The 23,322-nt window shown below is 39.9% G+C and overlaps 3 protein-coding genes across 3 annotated transcripts in view; 1 reads left to right on the forward strand and 2 right to left on the reverse strand.

Moving 5' to 3' along the window:
- MCF2L2 (MCF.2 cell line derived transforming sequence-like 2) overlaps positions 1–23,322 on the forward strand; it is a gene marked incomplete at its 5' end in the record, with an annotated part of 216,523 nt that overhangs the window by 92,582 nt on the left and 100,619 nt on the right. The window contains 4 exons of the mRNA XM_083363877.1: positions 144–335; positions 656–833; positions 4,234–4,337; positions 5,898–5,986. Coding sequence (XP_083220003.1) covers positions 144–335; positions 656–833; positions 4,234–4,337; positions 5,898–5,986 — 563 coding nt within the window. The remainder of the gene's footprint in view (positions 1–143; positions 336–655; positions 834–4,233; positions 4,338–5,897; positions 5,987–23,322) is intronic.
- Positions 1–23,322, reverse strand: part of ATP11B (ATPase phospholipid transporting 11B (putative)) — a 412,741-nt gene that overhangs the window by 87,647 nt on the left and 301,772 nt on the right. The window lies entirely within an intron of this gene.
- B3GNT5 (UDP-GlcNAc:betaGal beta-1,3-N-acetylglucosaminyltransferase 5) lies at positions 12,362–13,554 on the reverse strand (the record flags this gene model as incomplete). The annotated part of the gene is made up of 1 exon (XM_083364009.1): positions 12,362–13,554. The coding sequence occupies one exon, from the start codon at positions 13,552–13,554 to the stop codon at positions 12,421–12,423; it is 1,134 nt and encodes a 377-aa protein (XP_083220135.1). The 3' UTR covers positions 12,362–12,420.

Here is a 23,322-nt window from a genome sequence, read left to right on the forward strand (position 1 = left end):
ATTAAATATATTAATGGCGCCAACTCTTTATTCTTCTGCTCCCCTGAAATGACTCTGCTCGCACCCCGAGGATCCGGTGATTGATACCTGAGCAGATGTATTGTCTGAGGTTCTAAGAGCATATTCCTCTCCTCTTTTTCAAGGCTAGCCACTGGGTTGAATCTGGAGTCTACCTCTTAGCTTCCCAAGCCGTAGACAAATGCCAGACACAAGAGGGAGCTGAAACGGCACTCTGTGAGATCGAGAAGTTCCTGGAAACTCTCAAAGACCACCAAATGCTGAATGCGAAGGAATTCTACAACCAGTTTGACATGATTCTCACCCCAGAAATAAAGGTAAGGACCTAAGTGGGCAGCCAGCGTTTGACGAATGTTCACCCAAGGGTATTGGAAAGCCTGTTTGCCTTCAAATCCCAAGGCAGTAAAGTCCATTGATAGTCAATGCCAGAGGTGTCCAACCCGGGCAACTTTTAAGACTGCTGGACTTCAACTCCCAAGATTGTAGAGTTCTGGGTTTTTGAAGTCCACAGGTCTTAGTGGCCAAGGTCCATGCCAAGGTCAAGCGTCAGCTGCCGAAAAGATGCTTTTGAGTAGAAGCGTTGCATTGGTTTCTTACATAACCCCCAATTTGTTTATTTTTTTTCTCTCTCCTGCAGAACAATGCCCAAAGAGTACTACAGAAACTCGAAGATGTGCAAGAAATGTTTGAGAAGAGACAAGTCAGCCTGAAGAAGTTGGCAGCAAAACAGACCCGGCCAGTGCAACCCGTTGCCCCTCATCCCGAATCCTCGCCCAAGCGAGCTTCACCTAAAACTGTCCGTCCTGCCTCGTTAGGTAAGGTTTGGGAGATAGTGAGGAGTGGAGTGACTCTGGAACCCCACGTTTAGAGAGATGGTTTTCTTGTCCAGGTGTTACCTGCCAATATCCTTTATTGGTTTACTTTAGCTAGCAAAGAACTATGCTGGTTCCCAGCAACACCACCCAGTTTAACAGTTTTTTTCATCACCTGAATATTTATTTATTCTCAGGCTAGTCCAACAGGTCTTTCTGAATGTGTGTGTCATAGTTCTTCAACTACTGGTGACCTTACAACTCTTGGGACAATGGGACAATTTTATGGTAGAACTTAAAGCAAGTTGTGGCCTCCTCTTTATTGAAGGGTTCAGCAAGGGCTAACTAACCACTCCCCTGGGGTCCTTAAATTGGATTTTTTTTCCAAAAAGCAAGAGATTGGACTCCATTGTCTGACTGTCTGATTGCAGCTTAGGCAAAGATATTGAAAAATAGCACAGTTAGGTCTTTTTAAATTCTCACTGCTGATTAATAAGATCTTTATTTCCTTGCCCAAGCCTGGACATTACTTGAGATAGTAAAATGCCATTTAAGGGGACAGCAAGAAAAGATGGGAAATGCAGGAAGAGAAGGGAATTCATACATGAGCTATTTGTAACTGAATACAGGTAGTCCTCGGCTTACGACCACAATTGAACCCAAAATTTCTGTTGCTAAGCAAGACAATGGTTGCGAGTTTTGCACCATTTTACGACCTGCCTTGCCACAGTTGTTAAGTGATTCACTGCAGTTGTTAATAGTGATAGCAGTAGCACTTAGACTTGTATACCGCTTCACAGTGCTTTACAGCCCTCTCTATGCGGTTTACAGAGTCAGCATACTTGCCCCCAACAATCTGGGTCCTCATTTTACCAACCTCGGAAGGATGGAAGGCTGAGTCAACCCTGAGCTGGTCAGAATCAAACTGTCGAACTGCTGGCAGCCAGCAGTCAGCAGAATTAGCTTGCAGTACTGCATTCTAACCACCGCACCACCACATGGTTGTTAAGTGAATCTGGCTTCCCCATTGATTTTGCTTGTCAGGATGTTGCAAAAGATGATCACGTCACCCTGCGACACTGCAACCGTCATAAATATGAGTCAGTTGCCAACCATCTGAATTTTGATCCTGTGACCATGGGGAATGCTGCACTGTGGGAAATGGTCATAAATCCCTTTTTTTCAGTTCCGTTGTAACTTCTAACAGTCACTAAATGAACGGTGGTAAGTTGAGGACGACCTGTACAAGGATGCTGCTGGTAAAGAAAATACAAAAAAAATAAAATAAAAGCACTGGTGTGTTTGGATTGCTTCTAGATAAGAAAATTAAATGGAGAATAGAAGAGCTATTTTGCTATTTAATTTTTATTGCTTTTTTTATTGGTGATGGAGCAAAAGTGAAAGGTGGTATTAGAAATAAAAAAAAATGTTTGCTTCTCTGCTAGGGAGCCCACAGGCAATCAAAAAAAGTCCAGATGGCATCAAGAGTCATGTTTAAAGTCCCACCCACTTTTTTAACCAGCATTATAAATTATATAAATTCCTCCTAAGTAATGTAAGATAACATAGCATAGCATAAGATAAGATAGATAAAATAAGTTTATTGTCACTTTTTTCTGTGAACACACACACATTTAAAAAATGAAATTCTGATGCCTGCCGTCATGGAAAAGATGTGTAGCCTCCCTGTCAATATTGCAGACTCTGGTCAAGCATTGCTTATATGCCATGTCCTGGATAGAAGGAAGTGAACTTCCAATATTTTTTTCTGCTGTCCTCACCACTCTGCACTGCCTTCCTGTCTGAAACAGCAATATCTCCAAACCATAATAATCATAATCATAATAGTAAAGTTGGAAGGGACCTTGGAGGTCATCTAGTCCAACCTCCTGCTCAGGTAGGAAACCCTATACCATTTCAGACAAATGGCTGTCCAGTCTCTTCTTAAAAACTTCCAATGTTGGAGCATTCACAGCTTCTGGAGGCAGGTTGTTCCACTGGTTAATTGTTCTAAGTGTCAGGAAGTTTCTCCTTAGTTCTAGGTTGCTTCTCTCCTTGATTAGTTTCCATCCGTTGCTTCTTCTCCTGCCTTTGGGCGCTTTGGAGAATAGCTTGACTCCCTCTTCTTTGTGGCAGCCCCTGAGATATTGGAACACTGCTATCATGTCACCCCTAGTCCTTCTCTTCATTAAACCACACAATAATACAACAAGATGCTTTCAATCGTCCCTCTATACAAAGTGGTAAGAATAGGGGATGACTCTCCCCCAACCCCACAATGCTGTACTTTAGCAAATGGTGTAGTAGGAATTTATGAAATAAAGCAATTCCTAGATCAGACCGCCCTTAAAATTGCCTGCTAACTCCTCTCAGGGGTGTAGCATTTTGGTGCAACCATTATAAATGCAAACTGATGGTCAAGCACCCAAATCATGATCATATAACGAACCACAAGTTGGTTATGATTTTGTTCTGTACCAGCCTGCTACCGGCCCTGCAGAAAAGGCAGGGACAACCCCTTTACAAAGGGCAAGAGGCTGGAATTACGCCTGCCAAATTTATAGCTACAAAAATAAACAAGACACGAACCAAGAAACAGGAGCTTTAAGAAACACGAACTATCCAAGCGGTTGCCTTCAGCAAACCAGCCCTCCCCACACATTCCCCTTATATAGAGTTCAGGGCGTGGCTTCTCTCTGCCTCCTTCCGAGAAGCCCCATTGCCTTCCTCTGTTTACTCCTAATTGACTGCCTCCTGCGTCGGGCGTCCTTGAACAGGGCCAGCTGTGGGTCATCTTCATCCACGCTGTCAGGCTCACACAGCTGGGTCTCCGTGGTGACCAAGTGGGAGGGGCCTGGCTGAGGGCTCTCATCAGCAAGATCTTCAACCCCCTCAGCAAGGTCTTCAACACCCCCCTCCTTCTCCTCTGAGTCGTCCGACCCAACTGCCGAACCCACAGGCTGACCCTGAATCACAACAGATTTCAAGGACAAGCCATAAGTCACTTTTTCTTTATCCGAAAGCCGTTGTACCTTCGAACCATTGTTAAATGAATGGTTGTAAGTCCAGGACTATCTATCCACTTGACCCTCAAGTAACTACATGGGTGGGGTTCTCACCAAATAGTTAGATTAGATAGATTGTTTGCTTTGCATAAATGCAACTAATGGTAAGTAGAAAGGTGGGGAGGGGGAGAGAGGGAAAAATTCTAGATTTTTAAAATTCTGTTGTATAAGCAGCACAGTTAAGTTAGATACATTTTATCTCAAACATCTGATAACAAAACTCAAAATGCTGCCTAATTCAGTGACCTGCCAGTTCTCATCTTTATGACGTGCTTGTAGTGGGGCATTTTCTGATCTTTTGAGAGTTCTGTTTAATTGGTCTTTTTTTCCTCCCCCAGCTCCCAATAGAAGATCGGTAGAAATTCCTAGCCCTCCGAAATCCATCTCTGATGCAGACTTGTCAAAAAAGAAAAGTGTAAAGAAAGCTAAAGGTGGAATTAAGGTAGGAGAGTGGTAATATTTGCAAATTAAGTTTTCAGGAGATAAATTTCGTGGAGCGTATCTGCGGTTGCACAGGGTGTTTCTCAACCATAGCAATTTAAAGAAGTCTGGAAACAGGTCTTGCTCCCCCATCTTTCAAGTTTTTTTTGCCAACAGTTCACATAAAATTGTAGTAATACAGGTAGTCCTCAAGTTATGGCCATAATTGAGCCCAAAATTGTGGTCCTAAGACGTGCCAGTCATTAAATGTGTCACCATATGACCATGCCAGATTTCACAACATTTTTTCCAATGGTTGTTAAGTGAACCCATTGTACCCAGTGGCGTTTGGTTTTTGTTTTTTTTTTTTGGTTTTTTGCCAAGAATGGTCATGTGACCACAAGACGCCGCAAACGACCATAAAGGTGAGCCAGTTCCAAAGGCCCAAAATGCGATCATGTGACTGTGGGGGTGGGGTGGGAGTAGCCTTTGGAACTTCAAAACAGGGTTGTAAGTAGAGCGCGGGAGGTTCTTCCTAACTTTGAATGGTAGTTAAACAGCCAGTCGTAAATTGAGGACTACCTGTACATACATAACAGCATCCATTTTTGGTGGTGCCATGTTTCAGAAGGTTTTGGTGGAGGTGTGGTGGAAGAAAAACGGAGGTGTCAAATCATGGCAGAGTTTAATATACCTGCTGTCCACCCTCCAAAACACACACATACCCAGAAGGCTGGGCCCACCTTCAGTCACCAGCTATGTTCTGTGCAATTTTCGGAAACAGATCAAGCAAAAGTAACCAAATAATAGTAATTAAATCGATCTCCAGTCAAAAATGGCTTGGTTGCCTATTCCTCCTGTTGTTCAGTCGCTAAGATTTTTCCGACTCTTCATGACCCCATGGACCACAGCGTGCCAGCCCCCCCCCCCCCCCCCGTCCTCCACTGTCTCCTGGAGTTTGCCCAAACCCATCACTGATTCTATCTAACCATCTCATCCTCCGCCATCCCCTTCTCCTTTTGCCTTCCATTTTTCCCAACGTCATCAGGGTCTTCTCCAAGGAGTCCTCTCTTCACATTAGATGGCCAAAGCATTTGAGCTTCAGCTTCAGGATCTGTGCCTGATCCTAGGTAGACTGTAACATCAGTTTCTGGTATTCCTGGGATAAAAGCATCCAGGTCCCAGGAAATAACAGAGGAAGAGGAGTAAATATTGGAACAGGCAGCCACACGGAAGTCCAAAAATTAGAAAATTTTTCAGGAGTCATTGGACTTCTAAGCTAATTATACCTAAATAAATTCCAGTTGTTTTTCATATAAGATTCGTAGCCAAGTAAGAATTGGGTAGCATAAAGGTGATTGTGAGATGGCCAGTTTTAGAGTCGAAACAAAATGGACAGTCAAAATCGGGATAATTTTGCATTTTTTTTTTTTTTAAAAAAGATGTGAGCTTCCAATTGATGGCAATTTGTGTAGGAAATTTAGAAATGGTCTTCTAGGCAGACGAAGGAGCCCTGAATCTCAAACTTTTTTTGTTTTGTTTTGTTTTGTATTCCTGTGTTTTCCAAAAAACAAATATCCAGATTGAAGTGATGCATGAAGCGAGTCAGGGAGGTTCCAGCAGAGTCTTGGTAATAAGTGAAAGTGAAGAAAATCTTTCCAATAGGAGAAGGTAGGAAATTCCTTGTTCCCAGAAAATTATTATTATTTTTTTAAAAAACCCTCTGTTAAACTGATCAAGGAAGTGATATGTTAATTGTTGTGTGCAGAAATGTGTGCAATTTCAGGACCATGAAAATGGGTGGGATTGGGGAAAAGGCGGTTCTTAATTTCCAAATATACTGTATAGGTAGTCCTCAACCTAACAACTATTCATTTAGTGACCATTCAAAGTTCTAGTGGTGCTGAAAGTAGTGACATATAAACTGGTCCTCACGTTTTACGACTGTTGCAGCATCCCCATGGTCATGTGATCAAAATTTGGGCACTTGGCAATGTGCACATATTTATGACTGGCAGTATCAGTGGTTGCAATTTGTGAGCTCCCTAGCTATCTCTGGCAAGCAAAGTCAGTGGGGGAAGCCACATTCACTTAAGGACTGCCTGATTCACTTAACAACTCAGTGATTCAACTAACCACTGAGGCAAAAAGGTCATAACATTGGGCGTGACTCACTTAATAACCGCCTTGCTTAACAACAGAAGTTCTGGTCCCAATTGTGGTTGTAAGTCAAGGACTACCTGTATTCCTTTATTGGGTCTCTAGCACAACCTTTGAAGATAATGCTGTTTTACACTTCGTTTGTAAAAGGATGAATTAGGGTTCATTGTATGAACCTGCAATTTAGCAGAACATGGACTTGTCTCAGAAAAATAATATGGAGCAAAAAAAATATGCAAAGAATAATCAAAATGATTTAGATGTAATAATCAGATCTGGAGCTTTCTCACCTGGTGTGAAGGATTGGCAAGATGCCTGGCTTGTAAAACAGAGAAAAAGTGTTTCTCCAGAATGTAATGGAAATTCAGAAGTATCTCCTCTCAAAAATGTTTGCATGCGCTAAAAACCAGTTACTAATATTTGATTGATATTTTATTTATGTTTGTATCAGACACATATTTTACTTTACTTATAATGTATTTATAAATCAGTATGCATTTTATGCTTAGGAATATTTATACATAAATATGTATTTATAAATTCTTGTTTGTCTTTATTAAATCCTTATCTTTATGGGGGGGATTTTTTTTTCTGAAACCAAAATGTATATAATACTTTAAAACAAATCCCCCTAATATAACCTATAACTAGGTTATACACAAGTTAGTGGAAATGGCATTTCTCAATATGTATATATGAATGCACAATATGTACACAATGTATCACAGTAGCGACTTGAGCCCTGCTTAACGCTCCTAGGTTGGAGCTGCAAGGCAAAAGAAATCATAATAATGGAACTGCAATTTAGCAAGTTCAAAAACCCAAGGTGCATCAACCGGTAAAAACTTATACACGCACGCACGCACGTACATACGTACGTATGTATGTATGTTAATGTGATATAAGTGAAAAATTTTGCATTCCCCAAACCTAAGGCCTTTGCAGTGTTTAAAATACAAGGTTTTTAAAATGTATTTCTTTGGCAAAGCATATTCTTTCCAATTACAATCTGTCTTACACGAGCACAAGCATATTTAAGGTACACATTTTTTTAAAAAAATATTAATGGTTGCAGGATTTGGGTTTGGCTAGTGACTAGCCGCTAGTCTAAAAAAGATGAAATAGGGGAGACATGATAGCAGTATTCCAGTATCTGAGGGGCTGCCACAAGGAAGAGGGGGGCACTTTGTTCACCAGAGCACCAGAGGGAAGGATGAGAAACAGTGGTTGGAAACTGATCAAAGAGAGAAGCAGCCTGGAATTAAGGAGAAACTTCCTGACAGTCAACCAGTGGAACAGCTTCCCTCCAGAAATCGTGGGCACTCCATCACTGGAGATTTTTAAGGAGACTGGACAATCACCTGTCTGAGATGGTATAGGTTCTCTTGCTTGAGGAGGGAGCTGGACTAGAAGACCTCCAAGTTCCCTTCCAGCTCTGTTCTATTCTGTTCTGTTCTGTTCTGTTCTATTCCGTATTTGAATAACTGTGGGCTTTTATCCAGAAGAGAATACAGACTTCTGTTGCTGCCACAAAGGAAGTAAAATACTTAGTACATGAAAAATTGCTATCAGTAATTGCTATTAATATTTCAGGATATTGAGATTAAATCAGGCCTTTTGATAAAATCAGGCTGTTTTCAAGTATATATCCTGGTTTCCACAACCAAATTTGTGCCAAGAAACACAATTAAAATTGCCTGCAACAGAGATAAAATCACAATGTGTAACTGCTATCCAATGTTTTTAACTTAGCACCTCATGTGCACACAGTTTAAATGTTCTACTTAAGACAGGATGCAAAATCTTATTCACAATTATTGGAATTACCGCCTTAAAGAAAAGCAGGTAATATATTCCAAATCCCCTTCATGGATTACTGCCGAAGGGGCTTGCGTAATTCAATGACGCTATGAACTATGCCGTGCAGGACCACCCAAGATGGACAGGTCATAGCAGAGAGTTCTGACAAAATGTGATCCACTGGAGAAGGAAATGGCAACCCACTCCAGTATCTTTGCCATGAAAACCCCATGGACAGTACCAAAAGGCAAAACGATATGACCGTGGAAGATGAGCCCCTCAGGTCGGAAGGCGTCCAATATGCTACTGGGGAAGAGCAGAGGGCTAGTGCTAGTAGCGCCAGAAAGAATGAAGCAACTGGGCCAAAGCCGAAAGGACGCTCAGCTGTGGATGTGTCTGGTGGTGAAAGGAAAGTCCGATGCTGTAAAGATTTTTTCTCCATAGGAACCTGGAATGTAAGATCCATGAATCAAGGAAAGCTGGACGTGGTCAAACAAGAGATGACAAGACTGAACATCGACATCTTAGGTATCAGCGAATTAAAATGGACAGGAATGTGTGAATTTAATTCAGATGACCATCAGATATACTACTGCGGGCAAGAATCTCTCAGAAGAAATGGAGTAGCCTTCATAGTCAATAAAAGAGTAGGAAAAGCAATACTGGGATACAACCCTCAAAATGACAGAATGATCTCAGAATCCAAGGCAAACCATTCAATATCACAGTAGTCCAAGTCTATGCCCCAACCACCAGTGCTGAAGAGGATGAAATTGACCGGTTCTATGAAGCCCTACAGCACCTTATAGAACTAACACCAAAAAAATGATGTCCTTATCATCATGGGGGATTGGAATGCTAAAGTAGGAAGCCAAAAGATAACCAGAATAACAGGCAAGTTTGGCCTTGGAGTACAAAATGAAGCAGGGCACAGGCTGATAGAATTTTGTCATGAGAATAAGATGGTCATAGCAAACACTCTTTTCCAACAACCCAAGAGACAGCTTTACACATGGACATCACCAGACAGTCAACACAGAAATCAGATTGACTATGGGCTCTGCAGCCAAAGATGGAGAAGCTCTATACAGTCAGTAAAAACAAGACCAGGAGCTGACTGGCTCAGACCATGAGCTTCTCATTGCAAAGTTTAGGCTTAAACTGAAGAAAGTAGGGAAAAGCACTAGGCCACTCAGGTATGAATTAAATCATATCCCTGTTGAATATACAGTAGAGGTGACAAATAGATTTAAGGAATTGGATCTGATAGATAGAGTGCCTGAAGAACTATGGACAGAGGTTCGTAACGTTGTACAAGAGGTAGCAACTAAAACCATCCCAAAGAAAAAGAAATGCAAGAAAGCAAAATGGCTGTCTGAGGAAGCTTTGCAAATAGCTAAGGAAAGGAGGGAAGCAAAAGGCAAGGGAGAAAAAGAAAGATACGCCCAATTGAATGCAGAATTCCAGAGAATAGCTAGAAGAGATAAGAATGCCTTCTTAAATGAACAGTGCAAAGAAATAGAAGAAAACAATAGAATAGGGAGGACCAGAGATCTTTTCAAGAAAATTGGAGAGATGAAGGGAACGTTTAATGCAAAAATGGGCATGATAAAGGACCAAAATGGCAGGGACCTAACAGGCAGAAGAGATTAAGAAGAGATGGCAAAATTACAAAGAAGAACTATACAAGAATGAGCTTAATGTCCCTGATAATCACAATGAGGTGGTCACTGACCTCGAGCCAGACATCCTAGAATGTGAAGTGAAGTTGGCCTTAGAAAAACTGAGCAACAACAAAGCCAGTGGAGGTGACAGTATTCCAGCTGAGCTATTCAAAATCTTAAAAGATGATGCAGTAAAAGTGCTACACTCAATTTGCCAGCTAATTTGGAAAACTCAACAGTGGCCACAGGATTGGAAAAGATCAGTTTACATTCCAATTCCAAAGAAAGGCAGTGCTCTTTAGAAGGCCAGATCCTGAGGCTAAAACTCAAATACTTTGGCCACCTAATGAGAAGGAAGGACTCACTGGAGAAGAGCCTAATGCTGGGAAAGATTGAGGGCAATAGAAGAAGGGGATGACAGACAATGAGGTGGCTGGATGGAGTCACTGAAGCAGTAGGCGTGAGCTTAAATGGACTCCAGCAGATGGTAGAGGACAGGAAGGCCTGGAGGAACGTCCATAGGGTCGCGATGGGTCGGACACGACTTCGCAGCTAACAACAACAACAAATATTCCAAATGTTCTATTTTACAAGAGGCAACTGTTATTATGGAAAAATTAGAGAACATTTACAAAAGATACATGCTTATTAAAAATAAATAGTTTACAAAACACTGTTCAGAACAAAGGGTCATGAATAAATAAATGCTGCTCTTAGTTTTGTTCTGTTTTTAATCAAATATACCTGCAAACCAAACAGGTAAAAACTAGTATAACAGTTGTGTAACAATACATACCTTGAGCAACAATTCGATTACTTGTGAAGTCAAGAAAAAAAATTACAGCACTGCATTTGGAACACTAGTAAACCTAAGAATTTCCTGTTTAAAAATGTTAAATGTTCAGATCTCCAAGCTTAAGAGTCTTAAGGGGGGGAAAGGATGCTTTCATAAAGTATTTAAATGATTAAACATTCTTCTCTGTGCTAAAAATACACAACTCTATTCCTTAACAACCAGCTAATACTTTTTAAACGTAACAAACCTACAATAAAACAAATAACATGCCCAGCCTTTTCAGAGTTAACATACCTTATGCTTTATAATTCTGCAAAAACACAAGCATTTAATTTAATCTGACACAATAGGCAAGTCAAATGTTTGATTGAGAGCAAGATGATATTCAAGCATTTTATGTCTATGATCTATCAGTAGCTGTTAGCTTTATATTATTTTGAAACTGATTAGAATAACATAGAAGCCTCCCCCCCAATGAAATCCATATTAAATCTGCCTTCTCACTACATAGGGAGGAGAGGAACAGGAAAGCAAAAATTTTGACAGAAAAATATGCCTAGAGGCATGCAGACAATACCCTTGTTTCATCCCATTCTGTAAATGGAAGATGTGGTTTCTTTACTCCTATTAAGAAATGCAGAATGGGAGAAGTTTTCAATTGAAAGCTTCTAAATAGTAAAATTATTGAAATTCTGATTAAGAGAAAACTACTTTATGAAACTGGAACAGAAAACAGTTTATTTCTTTTAAAATATATTTATGCTGCCTAATTATGTATGTGCCAATTTCATAGTTTTTGAAAGAAAAAAAATTAAATACTTCACATTTTAAAAGTGTTCTGCAGGGCTCATCTGTGTGTTCCTGGAGGGTACCTTCAGTGTTAAATCTCTTAAAAATATTTCTTGCTTAATGGGAATCATTGGGGAGTTAATATATATGCAGTGAACACCAACTGAATAAATCAAACGGGGCCTTGTAGATTGGAGCACTGAGGCAGGGCCATCAATTTTATGATGCTTATGTTTAGTGTGCAACTTAGAACTGTGAAATGTTGCAGAAAAGGTGAAACCATTCTCAATTTTTTGTTATTAAGACAACAGCTTTGCAGAATTTACCAGACATGTTTAATGTCAACAATAGCAACATTTATATAAGATCAGGCGGTTTTAAGTCATTTTGAGTGATCATCTAATAAAACATACAGAAATATTCAGTTCTAAAAACATTAGATCAAAATGTAATAATGTGCTTAGAAGTGATAGTACTCTGTGTGTGTGTGTGCGTGTGTGTGTGTGTGTGTAAAAATGCTATTTCATTAGTATACTGTCACAGCAACTATTTTATCTTTCTCCATGTAACCTGCAAATATTAACCTATCAAAAATGTATCTTTTTCAATTAATCAACAACTCCATTTCCATTTGGTAATTTCATAGTTCCAGATTGAGAAGTATCAATGTTAACTTTTAAGATCTATCCAGTTCTTAAAATTATCTGGTAGGAAACTTTACTATAATAGGAAAATTGTTTTTTTTAATTATAATGTACCTTTGGAGAACAGTGCAATCTGCAGGCAAGTTTTTATTGCATTTTTTTCCTTTGTTAATTTGTTATGCTAATTTGTTATGGAGGAAGCGACTTCCTCCTTCATTTGTGGCTCAATAAATCTATTCAGATGTTCAAGTATTAGGAAAAAGCAGCTGAACAGACATATGTATCGTAAAGATATAAATTGCAAAGCAGCATAATATTAACTATTCTGCAATATATGTTACCCCAAACTCCAGAAGAAATGTTTTTCATTTTTAGATCTGTAATCTGTTGCCAAAAATACTGAAGGTCTTTTACGTGTCCATGAGAAGTAATCATTTTGTCGTAAATGCAAGGATGATATGGAGCCTTTCCTCCTCCAGAAAAGAAGGGGTGATTCTGTGGTACAATTCCCACTTTGCTGGCACAAAATCCCATGAAAACATCATCTATGTAAAAACTTGAATTAAGAGTCTGAGAAGCTTGGTATACTTTAGCAGCTACATCGTTGGATAGAACATATGCAGCTCCAGATGTGTAGTCAGGATAGATAGGCCACGGGTACATTTTATAGGAAACATAATATTTGCTTTTTTTATTCCTCACGGGAGGTGCTGTATAATAGACATGCCCAACCCAAACATCTTGAGCCCCAGTTTGTGCTAGATTTTGGAGGTATGCAATAAGATTTGGCATGTGGATAAATATGTCATCATCGGCTGACATGACAAACTTGGCATGAGGGCAGAAGTTGTTTGCCCAGCTGAACTGCAATAGTAATTTGTAGGTAAGATTATAGAAAGTATCCAAAAAGTCTTGTTGAATCAGATCTCCATGCCTCTTGTCTTCCCATTCCAGCCTCATTTGCATTTCACTTCCCAGTGAAAAATTTCTTGATTGTCCTAAAACAAATAAGACCTTTATGTTGGCATTCTGATAGTGATGAATGTATTCTTCATTACCCCATGTTTGTCGAATTGCATCTCTCCTCTGGTAGTTTTCAGGTGAACTTTTTACAAAGATCAAGAGGAGAACATCTTGCCCTTGACATTTCTCCTCATGATTGATCAAATATCGATGACTTGCTACCCTGTTATATCTGCTAGTCGTTAGACTGTCATTCACAAAAGCATATCTATTTATGAGGTATCTGTGCAAGTAAGATTTCATGTAGTGCACAAACCTAGGGCTATCAATTTCTACCCAAAAAAACATGAAGCACAGAACAAAACATGTGGCAAAAATCTGCACAAACTGATATTTTCTAACTCTTCTAGAATTAACATACATTCTGGTTGACTTCTTTATATATGATTCCAATTAAAGATTTGAGTTTTTAAAGTTTTGAAGTTCTGTGAGACTTCAACATTTCTCTTTCAGGAAAAATATTCATTTTAGATGCATATTGCGGCATCTGAGTTACTGGAGAGTCACCACAATAAGAGCCCAATATGTTAGCTTTTAAAACTCAATTTGTTTCCGAAGAAATTTTGTGAATTAGGAGGATTTTGACAACATACAAAGGTTCTCCTATTGCCTCTTCATCTGATGTAAAATCAGCTCAAAACTGATATTTCAGCACCATCTGCAAAAAACAAGAAAAACAAAAGTTCATCTTAAGTATAGTTGACAATTTCTATATGATACTGGAAACATATAGGGTTAATTACTTCAGACTCAACTAGTCTGAGAATTGGTCTTGTATGTGTCCAATTGGTGTCTATAGAAATTTTCAATCATTCTGGTCATGGTTGTCCCAAAGGCATTTTTTCTAAAAGGCAACTGGCCTTTTTTGTTGTTGTTAGCCAGAAAAAGTGCTATCAGGTTTCTTCTGAGTTTTGGCTACTATAAATTAGGAGTAGGCAATTATGGCAACTTCACAATCTGTATGGACTTCAGCTCCCAAAATTGGATGTCTCAAAGGGGCTTTTTCAAAAGGCAATTGGACTTTCTTTGTTTTTCCTTCAAAACATTTTGCTTCTCATCCAAGAAACCTCTTCAGTTCTAACTGACTGGTGGGGAATGGAAGGATTACTATTGTTTGCAGTCATCTGGTTGTTGTTAGCATTCTGAGGATTGGTCGTTAGCTCTCTAACTCCAGTTCTGGGACTGTCTATGGAGATTCTCTGTCATCCAGGTCATGGTTGTCTCAAAGGTGCATTTTCAAAAGGCAACTTGAAGACATTTCACTTCTTGGATGAGAAGTAAAGCATCTTCAAGGTGAAAAAGCACCTTTGAGACCTCCGTTTCTGGGAGTTGGGCCACACAGATCGCAAAGTTGCCGTAGTTGTGCACTCCTTGTTTATAGTGGCCCAAACTCAGAAGGAATCTGGTAGCGCTTTTTCTGGCTAATGAATCGTATTAAAAGGCATCCACTTCCCCAAGCCTGGCCTCTGATGGCTTTTTTTTTTCTCCTAATGCTACTTCTGCCTTGAGAGCCTTTCAGAGACCAGTGCTGGCTTATTCGCAACAGGGAACAAAGATTCACTTGCAAAAGACCATCATCCTCCAAAATTAAGATTTACAGAGCTGTCCTCAGGGGAGGCCATTTCATCCATCCTGGAGACTCGGGGGGGGGGGGGAGAAGCAGGGCATAAATCCTGAAGACAAGGAGCCCTATACTGGAGGATGTATGTGCATAAATGTATGTATATGCAGGCATGTGGTCATGCACACCTTCTAGGCTGAGAAAACCTACATTTTCTTTATTCTCCCCTTATGAAATCAGTCCTTCAGCCCCTTTAGTGTTGGGATGCTGAGGCAAAGCAGAAAAGGCGGATGGTAGATTGTCTGCCTGCCTGCCTGCCTATTTATCTATCTATCCATCCATCATCAATCTAATCTATCACCTATTATTTATCATCTGTATTAGCTATCACTATATTTTGCTGTACTTTTTAATTCTGGTAGCTTTTCAGACTCATTTGGCAATAAGTGTCACTCAACCAATCAAATACAGTAAATATATATAGAGAGAGACAAACAGACATACAATCCAGGTTCACAATGTTATAAGATTTCTCTACCCATTTTCTCAACAAAACCTAAATGAACTCAAGCTGGAAATGCTTTTTAAAACACAAGCATACACACAGCACATTAAGTAAATCCTGGAAAATGGGTGTCTGCAGGCTGTGGTAAAAAATAAGTCAAGATGGCAGCCACAGCAGGACAATAAAAATTTGCCCCTTTTTTAATGTGCGGAAGAGGGCAGAGCTCTGATTGCCCATCATGGCCGCCATATTGACCTTTTTTAGCCAATTTGTTCAACCAAAACGAAGTATTAGATCAAATCAAAGCATGAACTCTATATCCAAAAAAAGCCCAATTTGGGCCTTGGCACAATTTGCATGTGGAATTTCACCTGAGAATAGTTTTCCAGAAGAATTCATTGTTGGATTTCCCTGTTTACAACTGAACATGTTCTCCCTCAGCCAGCTTGATTCTCTTTCCTTTAGGGCAGGGGTAGGCAACCTTGGCTCTTTTAGGACTCGTGGACTTGCCAACACCCAGAATTCCTGAGCCAGCATGGCTCAGCTTGGAAACTCTCCCTCTCCCCTCAGCATGGCTGGCTCAGGAATTCTGGGAGTTGAAGTCCACAAGTCCTAAAAGAGCCAAGGTTGCCTACCCCTGCTTTAGGGGAAAAACAACCACAACACCAGGTCTTTTGTGGCCCGCTTTGGCCATCTTTGATTTCAGGGTCTCTCCTAAAAGTTGGTTTCACCTTCAGGGGCAAACAAAAGAGGAAATGAGGGCCCCATGTCAGTTTCCTCAGCAGAAACATGGAAGTGGCTCTCTGCTGCCATTTTCTAGCATTCACAGCTGAGGCGATTGCTATTCCATGGGCACAGCCATGCTCAGAGGTCTAGAAGACCACATACATCTCTCATGAGATAACAAGCCTTTGATTCTCGCCCCAGGGTCTCCTGGTGGTCTCTCATGACTGCAGAGCCTCCAGGCCTAAGTAGGGGCCGCTCCTTGACTGACCAAAAGCACCATCCACAATCAATCACTTCAGGCCTCCTATTGCAGAAGCAAGAAGATAGGCAATTTTGCTTAGCATAGCTTCTTGTGCTGAGGATTATGGGCACTGAAGTCCCATACATCTAAAGGGCATCAGATTAGAAATGATAGGAAGAAGGCATCCCCCCCTCCCTTGGATCTTGTTTCTTGGCCATCCCTACTTTCTTTTTATGAGGAAACAAAATTCATGGAGAAACCACCCTATAAGAGAAGTTTCAGGGGGTCCCATAAGACATTTTATTTCTTCATCTGCCACATTGTAAGCTCTGCACATAGCAAATTTTGATTTCCAGCTTTGGGTGTTGTTTGGTTTGGTTTGATCCAACTGCCCTGTCAGGCTGCTAGTCCAAAGTGAGGCTCAGCCTTTCCTCCTGCTGAAAGCCTGACCGTCATTTGTACAATTATTGGATTGACCTAATTCAAAATTCACTTTCCACCTTCAGCTACAATTAATGTTTTTCATTTATTTATTGAGGACCCAGATTGTTGGGGGCAATTAAGCTGACTTTGTAATAATGCCGCTTGGGGGTGTGTGTGAAAATCCTAATAAGCAGGCATATACATAGAATGAAGGCTACTGCTAAGCTTGTAAGCCGCCCTGAGTCTTCGGAGAAGGGCGGGATATAAATGGAATTAAAATAAATAAAATAAATAAATAAAAATATTGTATTTAGCATGTTTAGAAACTGCCCATCTCACTCGCAGAAAGACACTGGACATGATACAATTAAAATGTTAAAAACATGAATATGGAATGTAAAATTTAAAAATTTAGATTGAAAAGTTTTAAAATTACTCTAAAGAGAAAAACACTTCTACCCAGAGCCCATTCACACAAAGTCCATAATCCGCTTCTGAAGTCATCCATTTTTTTGGCTTCACAAAAAATGTTAAAACATAAATAACCAACCAAGGCAGGTTTTCACAATATGCTAAGTTAGGAAACAAATGAAGGCTAACACTAACTGAGCTTAAATTGCACGGATGCATCTGCTAAGTCTTTACATGTACTTTTCTTGAAAAATTTCTATGACTCTAGCAAATACCAATTCACCAAATGAAAACCTTGTTAATAGTGACTTTTGGGGGGAATAATAATAATAACAATAACAGCAATAACAACTCGATAGCTGAACAAAAATTCCAAATCCAGTCTAAACATCTGTGCACAATGAACCAATAACAACTAATAATAATAATAAAATAATAATGCACGATTATGGATGAAACGTGTAACAGTGATACCCATTGTCATCAGGGCACTGGGAACTATGTCCAAAAACTTTGCAAAATACATCAAGAAACTGCAGCTTCCTGCAATAACTCCAGCAATGCTACAAAAAACTGTGCTACTCGGAACATCTTACATTTTAAGGAAGTACCTGGCTGATACTTAGGATGCTGGCAGCAACCCGTGTCAACCATCAGCGCCAGTCAGTTTGAATGTTCAGCTGACAGGTTCATGTTTAATGAATAAAAGATAATAATAATCTCTTTGGATGCATTGACAAATTCACTACTGGTCAATTGCAAAAGGCAGCTTTATTTGGAACAGCTTACATTCTGCAATGGTACCTGTAACACCATCAGACATCCACATCTGCCTATCCCAGGTCCTTGGGAAGTACTCGATAGGTAGACAAAAATGTTAAATCCAGTCTGAACATCTGCCCTCATTTACAGCACCCAGCAGCCCATTCTGTGCAAGCTGAGGGGCAGTTGTATCCTTTTAATATCTACTGTATATGAAACAACACAAAAAAACTTTTAAAAATATGTTGGAAAAACACAGAAGGGTATTGTAGTTATTCTTCCTCTCCCCCAAAAAAGGAGTTTGGAGTATTACAAGCTAAATGAAGAAAGGAAACCATCAGAAATCTTTTGATTGTCAATATAAATCACTCTGGAGGATGAAGCTGATGCAGAAAATCTCCATTTTTTTTCAGGCTGCACAAAGTCTGAGCACATTCAGTTTCACAAAGCCAATTCAAGGCTTGAAAGGTGTTTTCAAACGTTATGCCATTTTTATGCTTGCTATTGTCCATAATGCAAATGAATTGTTATTTATATATTAAATGTCATTCACAAAAGGGAGACACTTTTACAGTACATTTGATTGCTATGTGGAAATTAACCTAACAAAACCAGAAGATTCAATTTCCTAGCTTAACAAATCTTTTTTGAAAATATTATTGCTGTCCAGCCAATTGCAGCATCATTGTTGCTCTTCTAACAAAACAGAAAATTGCTTGAGTAGGAAAATTATGACATAAATATAAAATGCCATTTTTATTTATAATTTCATAAAACATAAAATTCAGATTTAAAATAAAAAGCAAAGGAGGCTTATTATTCTTTTAACTACAGCTAAACACCATTCAGGAGAAGAAAGGGAATCTTGAGGTTTTCATATGAAAATAACTATTTAAAATAAGCTGAAGGAGAAGCCATTTTATTTCAATAGATGGTCCAAATAGCTATTTCTAGCACAGACCAACACATCCCAGGTTTGGAGCTTGTCATGTGCAACATAAAATGAGCTGCACAAGCAGTTTGGCACAACTGAAATCAGCACATTTTACAGCACAAGTCATGCTCTATTATTTTGGCTACAAAAATTACACAACACATATCAAATGAAACAACTCAGCAAGGAAAATACTAGAGATTTCTTCTGTTGCTGACAGATAAAATGGTAGTATTTCATTCAATCTATTGATTTGATTTCTAGTGTAATTATATTCCAGGGATTCATAAAGATGATTTTAATTTTATAGTGACTGTAATTAATTATCAGAGAGAGAGAGAGAGAGAGAGAGAGAGAGAGAGAGAGAGAGAGAGAGAGAACATGAGAATAAGATCATAAAATAAGTCCATTTAACTACTAAAAGGCTAGAAATATTTGAGAAACTCCACTTTTATCTCTACCAGTATTTTTAGTTACTGAATATTTTCCTGTCATATCCAAACAATGTCTGGTGTAGGTAACAATACAGGAAATAAAGTATCAACAAATCAATCATATGCCATTTTTCATTTTCCCAGTCACTTCCTACACATATTAGGAATCCAAAATTTATATATTTATATATTTGTATCACTAGCAGCAATATACTTGATCTTCTAAGTAAAAACCCAGTGATGGCACACAACTGTGCAAGTACTTGTATGAATTAGAGGCAAATTAAGCATGTCCACTTTCACTCCCTTAGTGTGTGTTGTTGTTGTTAGTTGCGAAGTCGTGTCCGACCCATCGCGACCCTATGGACAATGTTCCTCCAGGCCTTCCTGTCCTCCACCATCTTCTGGAGTCCATCTAAGCTCACGCCTACTGCTTCAGTGACTCCATCCAGCCACCTCCTTCTCTGTCGTCCCCTTCTTCTATTGCCCTCAATCTTTCCCAGCATTAGGCTCTTCTACAGTGAGTCCTTCCTTCTCATTAGGTGGCCAAAGTATTTGAGTTTTAGCTTCAGGATCTGGCCTTCTAAAGAGCAGTCAGGGTTGATCTCCTCTAGGACCCTTAGTGTGTAGGCACAGCCAAAAGTATTATTCCCAATTGCCATGAAATAAGTTGAAATTGATCCAGATAAACGGTTTCAACCATTCTTTATTCCATAGTCCAGATTCTGCACTTAAGATATTCTTATAAATAATAAAATTAATGAATGTGGCATGGGCATAATTAAAGCTGTGGTGGCGTAGTGGTTAGAATGCAGCATTGCAGGCTAATTCACTACTCACTCCAGGAATTTGATTCTGAGAGGTTCAAGGTTAACCCAGCGTTCCATCCTTCCGAGGTTGGTAAATGAGGACCCACATTATTGGGGGGGGGCAATATGCTGTAAACCGCTTAAGGCTGTAAGGCACTGTGAAGTGGTATATAAGTGCTGGTAATGACCTATAAAGCCCTAAATGGCTTGGGTCCGGGATATCTGAGGGAACACCTGCTGCCAGCATCAAGTTCCCTTCGTCCAGTGCGCTCCCACAGGGAGGGTCTTCTCAGGGTGCCGCCGGTAAAAGATTGCCGGCGGGTAACGCCCAGGGGAAGGGCCTTCTCAGTGGGTGCGCCTGCCCTCTGGAGCAAGCTGCCCGTGGAGTTGAGGACTGCCCACGACCTCCGTTCATTCCGCCGGGACCTGAAGACCTGGCTCTTCGAGCTCTCTGGCCCAGGCTGAGAATTTTGATTTTAATTTTAATTGGGGTTTTTACTCTTTCAGGGACTGTTATAATCTTTTTAATTGTTTTTAATTTTTGTATTTCTTGTTTTAATTCCCTGTAAACCGCCCTGAGTCCTTCGGGAAAGGGCGGTATACAAATCCAATTAAATAAATAAATAAATAAGTCTAAGTGCTATTGCTATAATTGTTGCTACCCTTAGAAATTAAAAGACATTATTGGATTTTAATGAATTCTCAAGCAGACTATTTAATTACTTTCACAGATATCTTCAATCTCATAATCAGATACTCAGCCTGCTTGAGTGGAGAAAAATATTCAAGTATTAATAGAGGAAAAGTATTCAAGTATCAACAGGGCAAATTTATAGCTCAGAGTTGAAATAAGGACTCCATGGTGCTTTTTGAGCTTCTTGTTTTCTTGCAGATGTTTCATTACCCAAACTAGGTAACTTCATCAGTGCTAGTAGGAAGTGGGGTTTGATCTCAATTTATAGTCTAGTGGCTTGCTTTGTTGGTAGGAATTGGGGCTCCGCATGGTGAAAACGGGCCGGTGCTAGGACCCGCATGAAAACAGGGCAGGGCTAGCAAGTGTCACATGGGCACTAGTGCCACTCTGTTTGCATCACGCGCGTGCTCGCGGCCCCACTTGCGTGCACATAAAATGCTTCTCCTTCCCTTTTCCTCCAATCCGCCAACCGAGAAAGGTTGGGGACCTTGATCTAAATCACGGAAGTATGGAAAATAAGATTAGAGAACATCTAGTCTTGGTCAATATAGCAATATTGTCCATCCAACATGATGGTGCCATGAAACAGACATGGCTCTATGGTGTGATTGGAAAGGGTAGAAAAAGTCTGCGGAAAGATGGTTAGTGTGATCCAGAGACTGCAGCAATTTTCATATGAGAAAATTAAAAGACATTAAATCATACACCATAGAGTAGTAGAGGAAGGAAAAAGAATGAGGGGTGTGTGTAAAACTGCATGTGACATGTCATCTCATAATATTAAAACTTGGCTTCAATCAAGAAAACTGACAGGTGAGGAAATTCAAGATAAAAGTGCTTCATACCAGACAACTGGTCCCAGGGTGTTTCACGTTCTTTTGAATTATTTCTGCCTTTAAAGCCATTATGTATTAGCTTTCTTCATCAAATTAGTGTCATCTGCAAACCTAACAAGTATTCTCTTTGAAATAGGTAATTGCACAAAGTAGAGATCAGGACCAGTCAGAAGGTTTTCAACATTTCATCCCATTACAAAGACAATATTGAGGCAATGGAAAAATGTACAGATAGGCATATAGCCTACAGTTAGTCCTTGTTTTGCAATCACAACAGGGACTAGTAACTTGGTCAGTAGGTGAAGGGACAGCTAAATGAAACCATTACTGATTTTCTGATTTTACTTCAGCTTTCCTTTCCATTAAAAAGGTAAACCCCCGCACATGCGTGCTAGTCATTTCCAACTCTAGGGGCCGGTGCTCATCTCCGTTTCAAAGCCGAAGAGCCAGCGCTCTCCGTGGTCATGTGGCCGGCATGACTAGACGCCAAAGGAGAAAGGAACGCTGTTACCTTCCCACCGTAGTGGTCCCTATTTTTCTACTTGCATTTTTATATTATTGCAACAGTAACAATTGCCTTTTAAGGCTTCAATAGTCTGGGTCAAGTTGAAGGCACTTTTCTTCTTGAAGGCAGGATTCAACAAGGAAAACAAGGTTCAGTCTTCAAGAGGTAGAAGCAGAGCGAGTTCTGTAATGGGTCTAATGAAGGTTTTTGGTGCCCTTTGATTCTTGAGGTCGTTGGTCCTTAAACAGAACAAGGTCTCTAACTTGAGGATAGGGTAAAGATGAGACGTTTGTGAGTGGAGCAGGACTTTGTTGCTCCCCGCCATAATTTGAAGCAGGGTTGGATACAGGAGGTTGCTGTGGGTTGCCTGGAAGTGGATCAGGATGCGTAGCTGTATCGTGTTTGTTGCTATCGCGTTCTGTGCACTTGACAAAGGCTTCACAATTTTTAGCAATATATATGCATGTTCTTTTATATCTTTTAGGTCTCGAACACAACAAGCAAAACCTCAGCCTGAAATGGCAGTTCTTATTATTGCACTATGTATGCATGTTTACTTCTTATATCTCAGGTTTTTATGTCCTATATGGACGCATGTTTACTTCTTGTATCTCTCAGGTTTATGTTTATATGTATGCATGCTTAATTTTTATATCTCTCTGGGTTTTATGTCTATACCTCAGGTTTATTACTTATATTTCACGTCACCTGACCACACCTTCTCTCCTGTAATCTTCTCCTACATGCAAAATAAAGGTATTTCAGATGAACCAGGTACTTTACGAGTTCACTATCTGGAAAGGGCCGTTAAATGTGACTAAATTCGCTGAAACAGACCAGTGCAAGTGTCTTACCAAGGAATTAAATCACGATCACAACGTGCTTTCGATCCAGAATACCTGTTCTTCAGTTGTTCCTCAGACAGGACTGAGTGAGGCTGGTCATTCTGCTTTGTGGTTACTTATTAACATGTACATATTAACTTATTTATCTTCCTTGTATCCTGAATCTTTTTTTCTTTTTTTATTGAAAAGTTTTACAGTACATTTTATCTTTAACAAAACAAAACAAAACCCCTCCCAACCCCTTCCCCTCCCACCCCCTTCCCACTCCCCAACCCTCCCCAGCCCCTCCCTCCCTCCCCCCTCCCCCCTCCCCGACTTCCCAGAGCTAAATACAGGGTATAAGAATACAAACAATCTGTTAAAAGGGTTAAATATTTGGGGGTGTATCTGTCACCCTCAAATGCAAAGTTATATAAAAATAATTATGAAAAGTTATGGGGGAAAA

This window comes from Vipera ursinii (genome assembly GCF_947247035.1).
Source record: "Vipera ursinii genome assembly, chromosome: 5".
Taxonomy (NCBI): domain Eukaryota; kingdom Metazoa; phylum Chordata; class Lepidosauria; order Squamata; family Viperidae; genus Vipera; species Vipera ursinii.